Source organism: Triticum aestivum, chromosome 6B (genome assembly GCF_018294505.1).
Source record: "Triticum aestivum cultivar Chinese Spring chromosome 6B, IWGSC CS RefSeq v2.1, whole genome shotgun sequence".
NCBI classification, from domain to species: Eukaryota; Viridiplantae; Streptophyta; class Magnoliopsida; order Poales; family Poaceae; genus Triticum; species Triticum aestivum.
Genome location: NC_057810.1, coordinates 98027366 through 98041617, shown reverse-complemented (window position 1 = coordinate 98041617; position 14252 = coordinate 98027366). Strand labels below are relative to the sequence as shown.

The window sequence follows — 14252 nt, the reverse complement described above, 5'->3', positions numbered from 1 at the left end:
ACCCCCCACCACCCTCGCCTACCGCTTCCTTCCGCCGCCGCGAGGGGAGGCGAGGCGCCCGCGGGGATGGACGGCGACGGCTTCGACGACGGTTGGTGGGAGGCGAACCAGCAGTACCTCGACAACATCTGCCGCGAAGCAGAGGAGAGCTCCGCCTCCCGCAACCCTAGCACCGCCACCCCCGCTCTCGCTCCCGACCCAGCCGCCACCACCACCCAGCACCACGCGCCGCCCTCCGCCGCCTCGTGCCCTCCTCCTTCCTCCGCCGCTCCCCTCTCCCGCGTCCCGGCCGCCTCGTACCCTCCTTCGTCCTTCGCCGCATCTGCCGCTCCACTCCCCCGCGTCCCCGCCTCGCCAAATGCATTCGCCGCACCCGCCTCCACCCTCTACCGGCCTCCCGCCGCGCCTCCCCATGCCGCCGCCATCTCCCCCTTCGCGCACCCCTCCCACATGCCCGCCTCCGCGCCCCTCCACTTCTCGCCCCCGAGGGAGCTCTCCCAGCGCGTCCCGGACGGCGGCTGCGGCGGCGGCTTCTCTCCTCCGCGGGAGTTCTCCCAGCGCCCCTCCTCCTCGGCGGCGGCCGAGAACACCGACTGCCAGATCACAGGGGTGGCGGGCCCGGACCGGCCCAGGGGCGCGCCGAGGGAGAGGGATGCCAGGGCGCCCAGCCAGGCCCATGGTGACCGCGTCAAGGCCGTGCCGCCCAGGGGGAGGCTCCCTAGGGCGGCCAAGGAGAAAGAGAGCAAGTCGGCCGAGGAGCTCAGGGTGAGATAGCCATAGATACTGCTTTCATCACCGCGCCGCCTTTTGTGATCTGACAATGCTTGTGATCCCACTGGATGTTGCAGAGGGAGCTGGAGCGTACCTTGAAGCAGATGAATGACTTGGTGCGCATCTCACTGGCCGCTTATTGTTATTGGTTCATAAATAGTAGCACTACTAGTTTTACCATTCATCAATGCCCATGCTGTGTTGTAACTGATTCAAGCTTGGTGCGTTTTGATCCTACTCTGTGATGTGGACCGCTGCAAGTTCATGGCAGCTACTAGGCTAGTGTTGAATTTGATTCGCATATTTACTTGCAAATCAATCATGCAGAAAAACGAGCACATTGAGCTGAAGAAAGGCATGAAAGAGAAAGACCTTGAAATCGAGGCCAAAGAAGCAGAGATTCATAATCTTAAGAAGGCAAATGTGTAAGTACCATTCTCTTCAACTCATGTAACACACGTTTTCTGTGCGAACTTCTGTAAATATAACTGTACTTGGTTCACATGACATTCTGTAAATATAACTAACTGGCCTTGAACCAGTTGAAGAGATATTTATACTAAGGAGATGGATATTAACATTAGATTTTTTTTTTGGTGCAGCAGAGATATTTCTAGTAAGGAGATGGATATTGATCAGCCTTGCCATACCCCTGCAAATGAGGCTTTGCATGCCAGGGGTTCCTGTTGGACATCCACGAAGAGAGTATCTTTGGAGGTACTATGCCTAGCTTATTTGTATTGTTCTCTATATTATATTGTTGAAACAAATTTCATTAATGATCAGTTCTGCTGTCAATGGTAGGAAAGCGGCCACCCTGAATTAGAAAGGAACAAATCTAAGGACATTAAGACTAAAGGAGTCCAGACAGATCTTCCACTGAACAGTGGACATCTTGAGCGCAAGAAAGTATTAATGAATAACATCTCTAGCAGCCTATGTGCAATCTGGGGCAGGCCAGCTAACAGTATGTTAGGGAGGAGTTTGATCTCGAAGATCCTTGCTTCTTGCTCAGAAGAAATGTTGACACTTTTCCAATCTGCGAGATTGCCAGACAAGTGTGAAACCTCTACTGAAGCGAGCTCCTCCATGAATAATGCTGTTTCGGAAGTATACGATATTATTGTCAAGGTGATGGTCATGTAAACACAAAAACTTTTGATTCCTTTTTCTCTGTTGCAGCTCGCACTAAGTATGCATTTCAAGATTGAAACTCTACTTTGCTTTTCAACTTTACTTTTCAATGCTAAAATCTGTTATACAGTGCTTGCAATTTATTTGCCTTGCGATAGGACAGAGTGGTAAACGATTTGTTTCCATCCACCAGAATAATGCACCATTTAAATTGGAAACACCGCACTCACCCATTTTCTGTTTATGCAGTAGCTAGTGTTAGACACATGTATAGTTGTTTTATGTTAGCTGTGTAGCATCTTCGTTGTATAAGATTAAGGGATTTCCACCACACCGGTAAGTGCATATGCCATATATACCATCCTATGGCCTCATAGGAATACAGGTTGCTATTTCTTCTAACAGCCAGAATGCTACTGTTAGCTTGTCTTCCTATATTGCCCTCTAATCCAGTTAGTTCCTCTGAAAAAAGGTAGTTTTGTATTGTTTTTGTTCACAGCCCAATGCAAAAAGAAGTGTGTTGTTCCCCATATACCTATCTTTACGTTTTATTCCTCCATGCATACACTGAATATAGTACTTAAGAGTCAAGACGAGTACGTGGTATATTCTGTAACGAAGGGAGTATTTTTTTAAAATAACATCTCATATCTCCAACCTATTTATTTTGTTTCTGCAGATGAATAGTGACACCATACCTATACGGACGCTTCTTGAAGCATTGCTAAATCTGTGTGTTGTTGGTAATGTGAGAACCAATTATCCTGCTTTATCTCCATAACAACACTTGCTTATTTAGTCATTTCATTGTTGTTTGTTTGACTATCTGTTGTGCTTCTTCACTGGCATAGGAAAAGAAATAGCTCTAAGCACTCCATATAAGCTAATACCCCCTCCGTCCCAAAGTGTCGCTAATTTAATACAAAGTTGAGTTGGGACGGAGGGAGTACTGGTTATTAACAATTTTTAACATAGTTGAGTTGGTCGTGAGATCTTATGGGTTTCACCTCTAGCCTACCCCAACTTGTTTGGGACTAAAGGCTTTGTTGTTGTTGTTGTTGTTGATTAATTCGACTTGAATGATTGCAAAATGGTTTTCTCTGTGTTGTTTGTAATTCCTTTAGGGGAGGAAAATGGTTGATTTTCTGTAATTACCGATGAACACAGGGTTACCTTTGACCAATTTCCAGCCATGTTTTGGGTGTAAAATTCATAGCCAGACAGGAACCAGTTCTAATTAACAAGGAATCATCATATTTTGCAAGCTTAAGATCTGAGCACTTGTATTCCTCTTCCCTTGCTTGTTGCTTAGTTGAAGAATAAAAGGCTGACCAGTTGACATTATGTAGGCTCTGGAAAATGCTAGTGTTAATAGCTATATAGATTGCTTATCCAACTACGCCTATGTAGGTAGAGTCTGTTCGATTGGATATACAGTTTCTACTGATTTGAAGAATGGTAACTATGACACATCATGATTGTTTTCTCTTCTGTAGTGCTTAGTCATTAAACCCTCTTAGCTTTTGCTATGTATGTCGAAGTGAGGCAATCTTTTTTTTTTAATTACGAGTTTTGGCCTTCAACTGGCCAGCTGGTTTATGCATGCATTGACCTGTTCCCTTTCTTTTCAGGCTGTTGTTGTCGGTAGAGCGCTGCGGATATTGCATAGCATCTTGCAGAACTTGCTCACTCATGGAACCAGGTCTAACCAAAGGTATGCCTTACTTCATTGAATACATTTCTTGTTGCCAGGATTCCCAGGATAGCTGTTATTGTCTGCATCTTTGGAATGCTAAACAAATGTAGAAAGTAGTAATTAAGACAAGGGAAATGCAGAACAGCCATTTTTACCATATTCAGTATCAATGTTATCTTTCTCTAATGATCAAGTGGCCTTTGTTTTTGTGTGAGGGTCAAGGATGCCTTTTGGTTTGTCAAATGTTCAACCTAGATAATGTTAACCAGTAGCCATAGTAACACATTAACAACTATAGAAAGAAGGCATCAAAATGACACAAATGACAGCTGAACACCAAAAGAAAAGCCAAACCAGAAATGAAAATACTTAGGCCTACCTAAAGAAAACAGCAAAAATAAAGAAAAATATATCCAAGGAACAGAAGTACAGCTAGAGCTACAGCTATGGCCCAGACCTAAGAGAAACCAGGGGGTATCATGAGCAGCGGTACCCTTCTCAGTATCTTTGCGCCTGCCAATTTCCATGGCCCTGCTTCCACCCAAATGGAGTCTACCTGCTCCTGGTAGCATGATACTTTGTCAAGCATGCAGGTATTGTGCAGTCTCCAGAGCCTTCAAATCATGAAGACGTTGAGTGGCCAAGTGCCTTCAGCTTGTCATCACCAGCGCACTCTGCTGCACTCAGAACCACTCAAAAAACCGATCACCGCACCGGGTGGAGGGTCATGCCATGAAGTCCATGTCTGGCCAAAGCTAAATGCCAGACCTGCTGGATGAAAGTGCATTCTGACAGCATGTGCAAAATTGTTTGTCCTTCCTGGTCGCAAAGTAGGCGTGTCTCAGGATGATCCAGCCCTGGTTTCACGAGGTAGTCCACCGTCCAACACGGGTTTTCCGCTGGTAAGGTTAATAACTCCTTCGATAATAGGTATGATTGCTAGTAGTTATGCGAGTCCAAGTCCCGGAAAGACTACACTTCCTGCTCTTCTTCCACTGCTTCAGCCCCAACCTACTAGTTTTAAGGTTTTCTTTGGATGATATATGATGGGTCAATCATTTGCTTCATTAGTTCCTTTCTCTTGTGTGACTATCATGAGAAGAACTCCATTCCAAGAAGTCAAATGACAAGAAAAAGAAACGAGTTCAAGATACGTTGTTATCAGTATTGATGAAATGGCGAAAGTGTCATTCGGGACGAAGTGAAAATTTGCATTTCAAGGATGCCCAGCAGTGTCAGTTTCCAAGCTGGCAACTTGGCTGTGCTGACGAAAAGCTTCTAGTATGACAAGCTGGCCAAGTAGAGCCCTGACTCGGTCCATTGCAAAATAAATTGGTCGTCATCGTCAGGGCTGAGGCTAACACCATCAGTGGCCTCCACCAGATGAAGGAATTCCATTTCCTTGCACATTCAGTCCTAGGTACCGTTGTTTTGAATGGAATCAGAAGAACAAACCATATACCACATGCCTCCCCAGTAGCTGAGCCACTAATGCTGTAGCAAAATATCTGCTGTATCTACCTTTCCATTGAAGACTGTGGACATCAGATTAGAAAAATCTAAAAAAAAAACATTATGTTGGGGAGGTGGCATTTTTCAAACATATAAAAATTCAAGAATGCACTCTAGGCCTCCAGCGCATTTGGGAACTATGAAAAAGAGAAACAAGTAATAACCAATAGTAAAAGGAACACTACCCAATGCTGACTTATTTTTTCTAGCTTTCAAATGCAAATCAGTTTGAACTTGAAAAGTTTCAGGTTTATATGACTTCACCTCACCTAAAGTGTCAAAAAAAAACCTCACCTACATATGGAATTTCTTAGGGTTTTTTTTCCTTCTAAAACTTGTACACATGGTTTCTGCAGAGTTTTCAGCGAAAGGGCTGTTTCCCTCCTATTTATAGATTCTACCAAGTCCAGTTTTTGAAAATAGGCAGTAATGCAGTAACAAGTGCGGATTGTATGATTACGTTACTTCACTTCTTTATAGTTGTAGGCTGTCATGCTTATGAACTTTAATACGACTTTCCTCAGTGTAACCTCAGGAACAATGTTTCTATTGAGACGTATGTTGACAATAACATGGAAATGGAGAGGAACAATCAAGAACACAGTTCTGCTTTGCTGAATATGCCTGACCCAGAGGAAGCTGGACTTTACATTGGAAATATGTTTCTTCCTTCTACATTCTGGACTCCATTCTTCACTGGAGTGCTACAAATTGCGCTAAAATATTCGGAAGAGGGTATTCGTGTTGATGCATTATCCATAATGATTCTCATTGTAAGGACTAGTGATTCCAAAGGGGAGCGTGAAAAGTAAGCAAACATGTGAAGAATCTTTATTTTTCTTAAATTGGTTGAAATTACGTATGCTGACGCCTAATATATTCTGCTGCTACTTGCAGATTTGGATTTATTTCTATAATGGAAAGCTTGCATCAGTTGCTGCAGAAAGAGAATGCATTGCTCGTAAAGAAGCATTCGGTGCATCTACTTTTCTTGCTTTTGAACTGTAAGCTCTTGTGCTTAGATATTCTATCTTCCATATTTAAGAACATAATATGTTGCATATGGAGCACTATTCTTGCCAGTTGAATGCTCCACTGTGCCTTCTGCAGAATAGTTAGTTGCATGACACCATATCCCTTGAATTTCTTAGCTATTTTAGGGGGAAATAATTACATAAATGCTTGGACAATCACAAACTTGCATTAAATGCTTGATAGAAGTGTTTTGGAGCCTCGTCAATTTCCCGAACATTCTGCTGCCTAACTGGCTTATTCCAAACACACATCGTGTACATGATTGCATGTGGCATCTCATAAATTAAGTTGGTTGCTGTATCTCTATTGCAACTTAGCATCATATAGTTCTTCCATTTTATTTGAAAAAAAAACTGATGCAGTGCTCAAGTTTTAATGTAAATTGTATTTATCGATGGCCTAGTGTCACGTATAGCTTTTGCTCATGAAGAAACTTGCGTTGAGTCATATCGTGGTCTTCTGGAGGTATTTTGATGTGGACTTGTGCTGTCTTGGTTTTAAAAGCCTAAAACTGCATATTAAAAATGGAAGAACTGCTAACTGTTCGCAGGCAAGGATTCTTTTTAAACGTAAATATGGTGTTCGCAAGGATTCTATACAGTTCTCCAAGTTACAAATATTTTCTGCTAACTGTTCACTCTGTTAAAAAATCACGTGCTCCAAGAAGAAATGCTATTTTGTCCCCGTCCGTTCCTCTTGGTATACTAGATGTACTGGGGCACACAATCTTTTTGGTATTTGTTTTCTGATTCTTTTTAACAGGATGTAAACATTTTTTGTTGCTGTTATTTTGATTTCCCTGTGCCCAGTAACTGCAGGCTAATACCTGTTTCTGCCTTGCTGTTAGGCCCTGTGATGTTGAAGATGCTTTGCAGTGGAGGTAAAGATGGTTCTGAACTGATGGAAACTGTTGGATGTGAAAACGAACCACAACAAGCTATAAACTCAGTTCTTAAGGACTTGTCTGAATGTTTAACTTGTGAAGCAACGACTTCTCTGGTATGTTCCTTTGTTCTTTAGTGATTCAGTCAGGACTCTGCATAAACATATTTAGCTTTAACTTATTGTCTGTAGCATTTATAGGTTGGAACCTTTGATTTAAGGGTGTGTTTTGTTTGAGGTCAAAGAGGGATGGATGGGGATCCGCCTTGTGAATGGTTTGAAACCCACACCTAATCCAAGCCAATCCACTCACAAAAGTCAAAGATCCAAATCAAACCAGTCTGCAGAACAATTTGCAGAATCCAATGCACATCAGAGATCAGACCATGGGAAACTTCCATCCAACCCACACCAAACCGTTCCAAACTTTTGGGTTGACCCCGATTCCTCAAACCGTACAAGCCTGTGGTTGTGAAGCTATCCAACCTGCAGGACGTCTTGGTATGGTCGTGCCGTATGGAACTGAAGTTTCTCAGCTCCATCCACCTCTTGGTGTGGCCATGGTTGCAGACGTCAAAAACCGGTGTGGTGTTCACATGGATTGCCAACTCTTGATTCGACCGTTTCTCATGTGATGCCGTGGCATGTCACGCCGCTCGAATCAATGGCGGAGAGTGAGAACTTGAAGCGGCGCCGGCGGGGTGCATGGAGGAGGACGATGCTAGCGGCATCACGTTATGATGGCAGCGGCGGCGGCGGCGCATAGCGGCAGCCATGGAAACCCCATAGAAGTAGAGAGTCTGCGGCTGGTGGCTATTGGCCTGGAGCGGCTGTACTCATGTGGGTCGAACCCATGGCCTCTCTATTCGGACCCTGCCCGCACCACCCCAATCCAGACCACTTTTGTGCTACACCCGCACCGCCCCACCCATTTAGTGTTTTCTGTCCATCATAGCCCAACCAGAGTGAAACCAATCAGTAACCCGCACGGAAATACCCAAACGAGACTGCCCCATTCCCAGGTTGGGTTGGGGATATCCAAGTCTACATGGATGACAATATCCCATTTTTGTTCGGTTGGGTCAGGGGGATGAGCCAGTTTTTCGTTTGGTTAGAGGGACAAGAGTTGGATTTGATGAGCCTTTTTTTTTGTTTGGTCAGACGGATGTGGATAAACATTGGGTTGTGACGACCATTGTGAAGATGTGGTGAGATTAGCCCGTGTTATAGAAACAATTCATATGTCTGAATGTACAGTAGTTCAAGCACTCGGATACAGTTCTTTTTACGAGGGGGCGGGACTTGAGACGGGCCAATGGGGGTACACCCTCACCTGCACTCAAGGGACCAATGCAAGCAAAGGGTGGTTGCCCTCATCCAGCAGAGAACCAAACAGTTGGCAGCACCCAAAAAGTGGATATCTCTGGCTCCCCTCAATCAAATGCACCCTAAAAAGAGAGTAACAGGTTCTTTCCCCTGCCATGCTAAAAAACATTGCTGCATGAGCATAATATGTCCTCCAAAGTTTTAAGTTAGATTGCAACAATAGGAGCTCACCGTTGCTAAATAGCGTAGCATTTGTATTTCCAAATTTTATCAACTAAAGAGAGCTGATGTTTTTCAGGAGCTCAAGCTTTGTCGGCTAGTTGTGAATCTATTAGCGTACATAGCTTCTAGTGGCAAATTGGGATATGAAGTGCTTCTAGGTTCAGTGACTGCCCACGGTGCTAGTTTTCTTGAGTTGACCATGGAAGTCCTTGCTTCCAAGATGGAATGCAAAGTTGATTTTTCAACCGAGGTACATGAGCTATTGAATGAAAGGTATTCTTCAAACTTCTCCATCCTGAACTGAGCATCCTTTTCCCAGTTTTTCGGATCTTAGCATGAATGTATGTGCTGTTTACTGGCAACTTTGAAGCTACTCCCTCTGTCCCATCATATCATTCGCCATATTGGAGTAATAACATCTTATATTTTGGGACGGAAGGAGTACGTTTTTGTTGATTCAGTATTTTTAAAATGTTGTAAAATAGTTACACAAATAATAGATCAGGAGGCTAACTTATTGCCCTAAGATACATCACTATAAGGAATAATTCATTGAAGTTTGTATGCATAGTTGTATTTCTTTGTTAGGGAGCTTGAGCCCACCTGAAGATTAGATGTATATTGCTTTGCCCAACTGTTCAAGCACATACAGTGTGGGCTGTATGACAAATCTGAATAGCTGTTGCAAGATAATAATCTGTAATTTTATTGTAGATAACATGCTTTTGTGTTCTTGAACAAGTGCTGTAAATATGAGAGTTTTCTGTGCTTCCCTATTTGCATAACGCAGGTATTTGCTGATGAGAGAAGTTCTGATCCTTCTAAACCGACTAGCCTCGCACGCCATGTTTTCAAAGCCAACCCTGGAGGTGCTGATGGGGAGCAAGCGGTGCGCGGGGTTGACAATCGACATCGCGAACCGGCTGCCCCAGAGGAGCAAGTACCCCTTGAGGAAGCTAAACCCTCAGATGGCGAATGATCTCGCCGATTTGGCCCAGAAGTTCCGTTCGCGGGTGTACGGTTTCCTGGAGGAGCAACAGCATTCGACAGCTGAGCGTTGCGATACAGGCGCCTTGGGCAAGCCTCCGAGAGTAACAAGATAGCTGGGTGTGGACAACACTGTAACATTTGAATCAGCTGGGCAAGCGTCCGAGTTCCAAGATTGGGTGTGGACAACACTGTAACATTGGAATCAGCTGGGTCATATATATCTCACTTAAGTTAGTAGAGATCTCTTGTTTTGCGCTAACGTCGTAGGGTCTAGGCCTTCCTCTTTGGGTTGGCTGGTGTGATGTACAGAGGCAATGTAAGCCTGGCAAAACAAGGGATCTGCCGATTAGCAGAATTGTCCCACAGTAGCTTGCAAATATGTCTATATTGTGGGACGGAGTACATTTCCCTTGCATACAAGTAACTACATTTTGATCACGTGAGAAAGACTTCCAATGACAAGATTCTCCTTACAAAGTAGCTTTCATCAGCCATATCATTATAGCTTTGAAAGAGGGGTAATTATTGAGTGAGTAAAATACAACAGCAAGAAAACATGACAAACCACTAAAATACAACGGCCAGATAAACTGAACTGCATTTGGTTAACATTTTGGTCTCAAAGACCAACTTTGAATTTCATCATGGAAAATTTAAGTTTGAATTTCAAAGCTTAGGTCAGTGATTCATCACAGTTCAAAGCATAGGAAACTCAAATAGAGGAACTACAAACAGACACTAACAGATGCCATCACCATGATAAAAGACAAACAGTTAATGCCTCCCAGCAATACAGAGTGCAATGAAAATTGAAGACATCAAATTTGTATCGATGAATAAACATGTCAGCTATCCTGATTCTTCAGGGCCAGAAGGGAACATAGCTCAGTTCTTCCTGAAGATCAAGTTCTCTACATAGTCATGTGCTCACCCATTCAGTACAAGTCTCATGAATTCAGAGATTTCATAGTCATGTGCTCACCCATTCAGTACAAGTCTCATGAATTCAGAGATTTCAGTAACTACAGTAGCAAGTCTCATGAATTCAGAGATTTCAGTTACAGACAACTACAGTAGCAAACACAACTAGAGTAGCAAACAGACAGCATTCACCTGAAGGTAGGTTCCCTCTTAGGCAGGTCCCCAACAAGCAATGCTGTGTTCAGTTTCATGTTTTGCGTGAAACTCCTCTCATTTGGAGCTTCCTTGAAGCAAGATACCTTGATGACATTCCTATATAACCTATTAGCATTTACCTTTCCTATTCCATAGGCCAATAACGTGCCATCCTCACTCCTACGAGCACAGAACCGCTTCCAGGCATTCAAGAAATAGTAAGAGAGCTTGCCCTTTTTCTTGACAGCCCCTACTAGCACAATAGCATGACATGGTATATCTTCAGGAGCTCTTACTTTCAGAGCCTGAAAGAAATCAGGGGGTTCGTACGAAGTACAGTACCTGAGAAGACAAAAATTGCTCCTATGAATAAACACTTGCATGGAAGTATAGAAGTCAAGTGTTCTGTAAGAACTACATTTACCTTAGGAAAGTCAGTTTGGTACCCTGAAGAATAGTTGCGTGCAGCGGAAAACCATTCGCCAATGCAGAAACAATGGCCTGCTGGTCATTCCTGCTTATGGTAGAGACATTGGATGCCCTATATATAGTTGATTCACGCTGCAAACAACAAAAGACACTGACCAACGTAAGAGGCATGTACAGCCAAATGTTAGCAGCACGATAGAAAATACTTAGTAATTTGAATAGAAAACAGACCCAGAAGGCAACAATGACAGAAATTATGTAGGCAGAACAGTATTAGCAGAAGAACAGTGAGGAGTGAACCAGTACAAGGAGGCAGTAAGAAAAAAATTCATGTAAAGAGCTTACATTATCCATAATTCCTAGCTCTTTAAGAGCCATTGCCATTAAGATGGTTTGATCCGTTCCACCGGTAGCTGGAACTCCTCCAAGCATAATTTTGTATTGATCAAATAAGTGGAACGGATTCAATGACCTGATTAATGTAGGGTCCTTAGCTAGCATCAAGTACTGAATTTTTTTCGCATCTCCATGATTTTGGCAAAAGCAAATGCTTCGCACAGCTCTGCAAAAAATAATCTATTTAGTTCCCAGAAAGAAGACAGTATTTACTGACAAATTGGGGTTAGTAAATTAGTACCGCTATTGCCTTGATCCAATATATGTCCAAAAATCTTGTGAAGGTTGACGGTAATTCCACATAAGTTAAAATCGAAATCCAGTGGACACTACAAGTGAGACAGATGTTTCAGAGGATCAGAAAAATGAGAAATGACATATAAAATGTAACATCAAAATAAGCCATTCAATAACTCAAGACCTTTTCTTTACAGCACTTGCACTCTAGAGCAGGTACGTCAAAAAACGTGTGCTTCATGATTGGATTCCACCAACCATATCTCGTGCACCTAAATGGTCGTGCAACCACATCCTTTGCACTTCTTCTGCCTCTTTTACGTCGGATGACTGGTATTAAAGAAATGGTAGTATTAATACTTGTTTTCGACCCGCAATCTTTAAGCTCAAAATTAGAGAATGCCGCTACTAATGAAACAAGTAAAACCTAGGAGGCTGGAAGAAGAGGGGGTGATTAGGGAGGATATAAGATATACCTTGAGGGATTGCCAGCGGGGGACGCGGGGGATGCTGGGGACGCATCTCCAGCAAAGGGGACGCCGGCTCCGCAGCGCACTAAGTTGAGATCTGGCGTGGATGAACGCCGGCTCCGCAGCGCACCAAGTCGAGATCTGGCGTGGATGAACGCCGGCTCCGCAGCGCACCAAGTCGAGATCTGGCGTGGATGAACGCCGGCTCCGCAGCGCACTGCTCAGATCTGAGGATAAAGCGATGAGTATGGCGAGGAAAAAGATTATACCACGTCGGAAGGAGCATAGCAACTTTAACCTCGAGGGGCGGAAGAGCAGTCGGCTGCTCCGACGATCGTATCGCACCAGCGGCGGCGGCGGCGGCGGCTTCTTTTGATTGTGAGATCGGGGGCTGCTGCGAATAAGTAAGTGGTAAACCCTAACGCACGCGCGTGGGTTGGGTTGGGCCATTCACGAGTGCTCGCCAAGGCCTAGGGCGTTATTATGGTTTTGTGAACCTTCTGCAAAAAGAGGACTGGTTTTGTGTGAAACGGGCCGGCCCATCCCAGCGTGCGAGAGCACTGGTTTTGTGGAACTTCTGCAAAGTTGCTGACTGGTTTTGGGAACTTTCTAGAAGGTTCCTAAACCCGTTTCGTTTCTTTTTCTGGTTTTTTGTTTTCGATTTTTTTATTTTTTGCTTTATTCTCGTTTCCTTTTTTTTTCATTTTCGCGTTGTATTTCCCATTTCTTCAAAAGTTTGAAATTCTGTATATATTGTAAAAAATGTTCATAAAATTGTAAAATGTTTGAGTTTCAAAAAGTGTACAGGAATCTAAAAATGTTGCTCTATTTCGTAATTTGTTCACAAATTTTAAAAATGTTCATATCTTCGGGAATTGGAAAAATGTTCAAGGTTGCAAATTTTGGTCTGAAATGCAATAAATGTTCCCTTTTAAAAAAGTGTTCATGGTTTAAAAATTTTGTTAGATATTTCATGAAATGTCGAATTTTTCAAATTCTTGTTCACAAATTTGGAAAATGTTCGTAGTTGGAAAATTTGGTCTAAAATGCAAAAAATGTTTGTATTTAGAAAAGTGTTCAATAATTTCAAAAAATGTCCGAGGTTTCAAATTTTTGTTAGATATTTTTTGAAATGTTCATTTTCAATTTTTTGTTCACAAATTCAAAAAATGTCGTGGTCTGATTTTTCTTCTTAGAATTTTGTGAAATGTTCCATTTTTCAAATTTTTGTTCAAAAATTTACAAAGTTTTGTAGTTTATAATTTGTTGGAATTTCATATCTTCTTCACAACTTCGAAAAATGATTCACATTTTTCAAAAACATTTTCTGCAATTTCAATTTTTTATCGCATATGCAATTTCAAAAAGTGTACGGACTTTTTTCAAAATATACACTTTCAAAAAAATGTTTAGCCTTTTTTAAGATGTCCACTATAGTAACTAATTCCGGCTCGCTACAGTAGATTAGGTCGGTTGTACTGGCATTGTAAGTTCTTTTAGTGACGCAATGTTATGCTACCTAAAATGTTGGTCAACTGGAGTGGCTAGGAGCCCTCAGTCGCAAGCGTTTGGTGTAAGTTTGATTCCTAGCATCGCGCCCTAGTCCATTTTTTTGTTTTCCTTTTTTCCTCCCGCGATACAGCTGGATGGGCCGGCCCAGCCAGGCTGCCTCCCTGTGCGTGGCCACGCCAATTTGACGCAAAGAGCATCCAATAGAAGCTCTCGTGATGGTAGGCACTTCTAGAAGTACTCACCCCTAAAGAACTCCTAAAGAACTCATATTTTACCTCTTTATTCATATTTTTTGACACGGGCCTTTGTTCTTTTTTTGAAAGGAGTAGCCCATCACTTAAGAAATATACTAGTGACTGGGGCGCCACCTGGTGGCGCCTCCTGAGACGTTATGGTGCGTCACTAATTAGGTCACTGTACCTGTTAACACATCTGCATGACAATAATGGTTGGTGTCGTGGAATTGTCACGTCATATGTCCTCGTGAAAGGACTTAGTTGTAGAGCCATCGCAACTAGGAAGCT

At 43.0% G+C, this 14252-nt stretch overlaps 1 protein-coding gene and 1 long non-coding RNA gene across 3 annotated transcripts; one reads left to right on the top strand and one right to left on the bottom strand.

Moving 5' to 3' along the window:
• The first annotated feature begins 55 nt into the window (after positions 1–55).
• On the top strand, positions 56–10025 carry LOC543289 (uncharacterized). 2 transcript variants are annotated; one of them, NR_175968.1, is made up of 12 exons: positions 56–765; positions 849–887; positions 1099–1196; positions 1374–1488; positions 1576–1902; positions 2585–2653; positions 3537–3619; positions 5638–5921; positions 6011–6117; positions 6996–7147; positions 8655–8851; positions 9369–10025. NR_175968.1 is itself a non-coding variant. In NM_001405773.1 (12 exons), the coding sequence occupies exons 1-12, from the start codon at positions 67–69 to the stop codon at positions 9679–9681; spliced, it is 2472 nt and encodes an 823-aa protein (NP_001392702.1). In that variant the 5' UTR covers positions 56–66; the 3' UTR covers positions 9682–10025. The 2 variants fall into 2 exon arrangements, 1 of the variants encoding a protein (NP_001392702.1); NM_001405773.1 differs by having other exon boundaries at positions 5649–5921.
• Positions 10026–10359: 334 nt separating this feature from the next.
• Positions 10360–12667, bottom strand: LOC123135993 (uncharacterized). The gene is made up of 7 exons (XR_006466425.1): positions 12515–12667; positions 12223–12443; positions 11931–12076; positions 11751–11838; positions 11459–11675; positions 11109–11245; positions 10360–11026 (listed from the first exon to the last, which is right to left on the bottom strand). It is a non-coding gene; the product is annotated as an uncharacterized lncRNA (long non-coding RNA).
• Between the last annotated feature and the right edge of the window lie 1585 nt (positions 12668–14252).

What these genes read in the sequence shown, in the direction of transcription:
- LOC543289 (NM_001405773.1), top strand. Translation starts at nt 67, where the DNA reads ATGGACGGCGACGGCTTCGACGACGGTTGGTGGGAGGCGAACCAGCAG. An exon ending in AATCTTAAGAAGGCAAATGT is followed by an intron (nt 1,197 to 1,373) that starts GTAAGTACCATT and finishes TTTTTGGTGCAG; the next exon opens with CAGAGATATTTCTAGTAAGG. An exon ending in TATACGATATTATTGTCAAG is followed by an intron (nt 1,903 to 2,584) that starts GTGATGGTCATG and finishes TTGTTTCTGCAG; the next exon opens with ATGAATAGTGACACCATACC.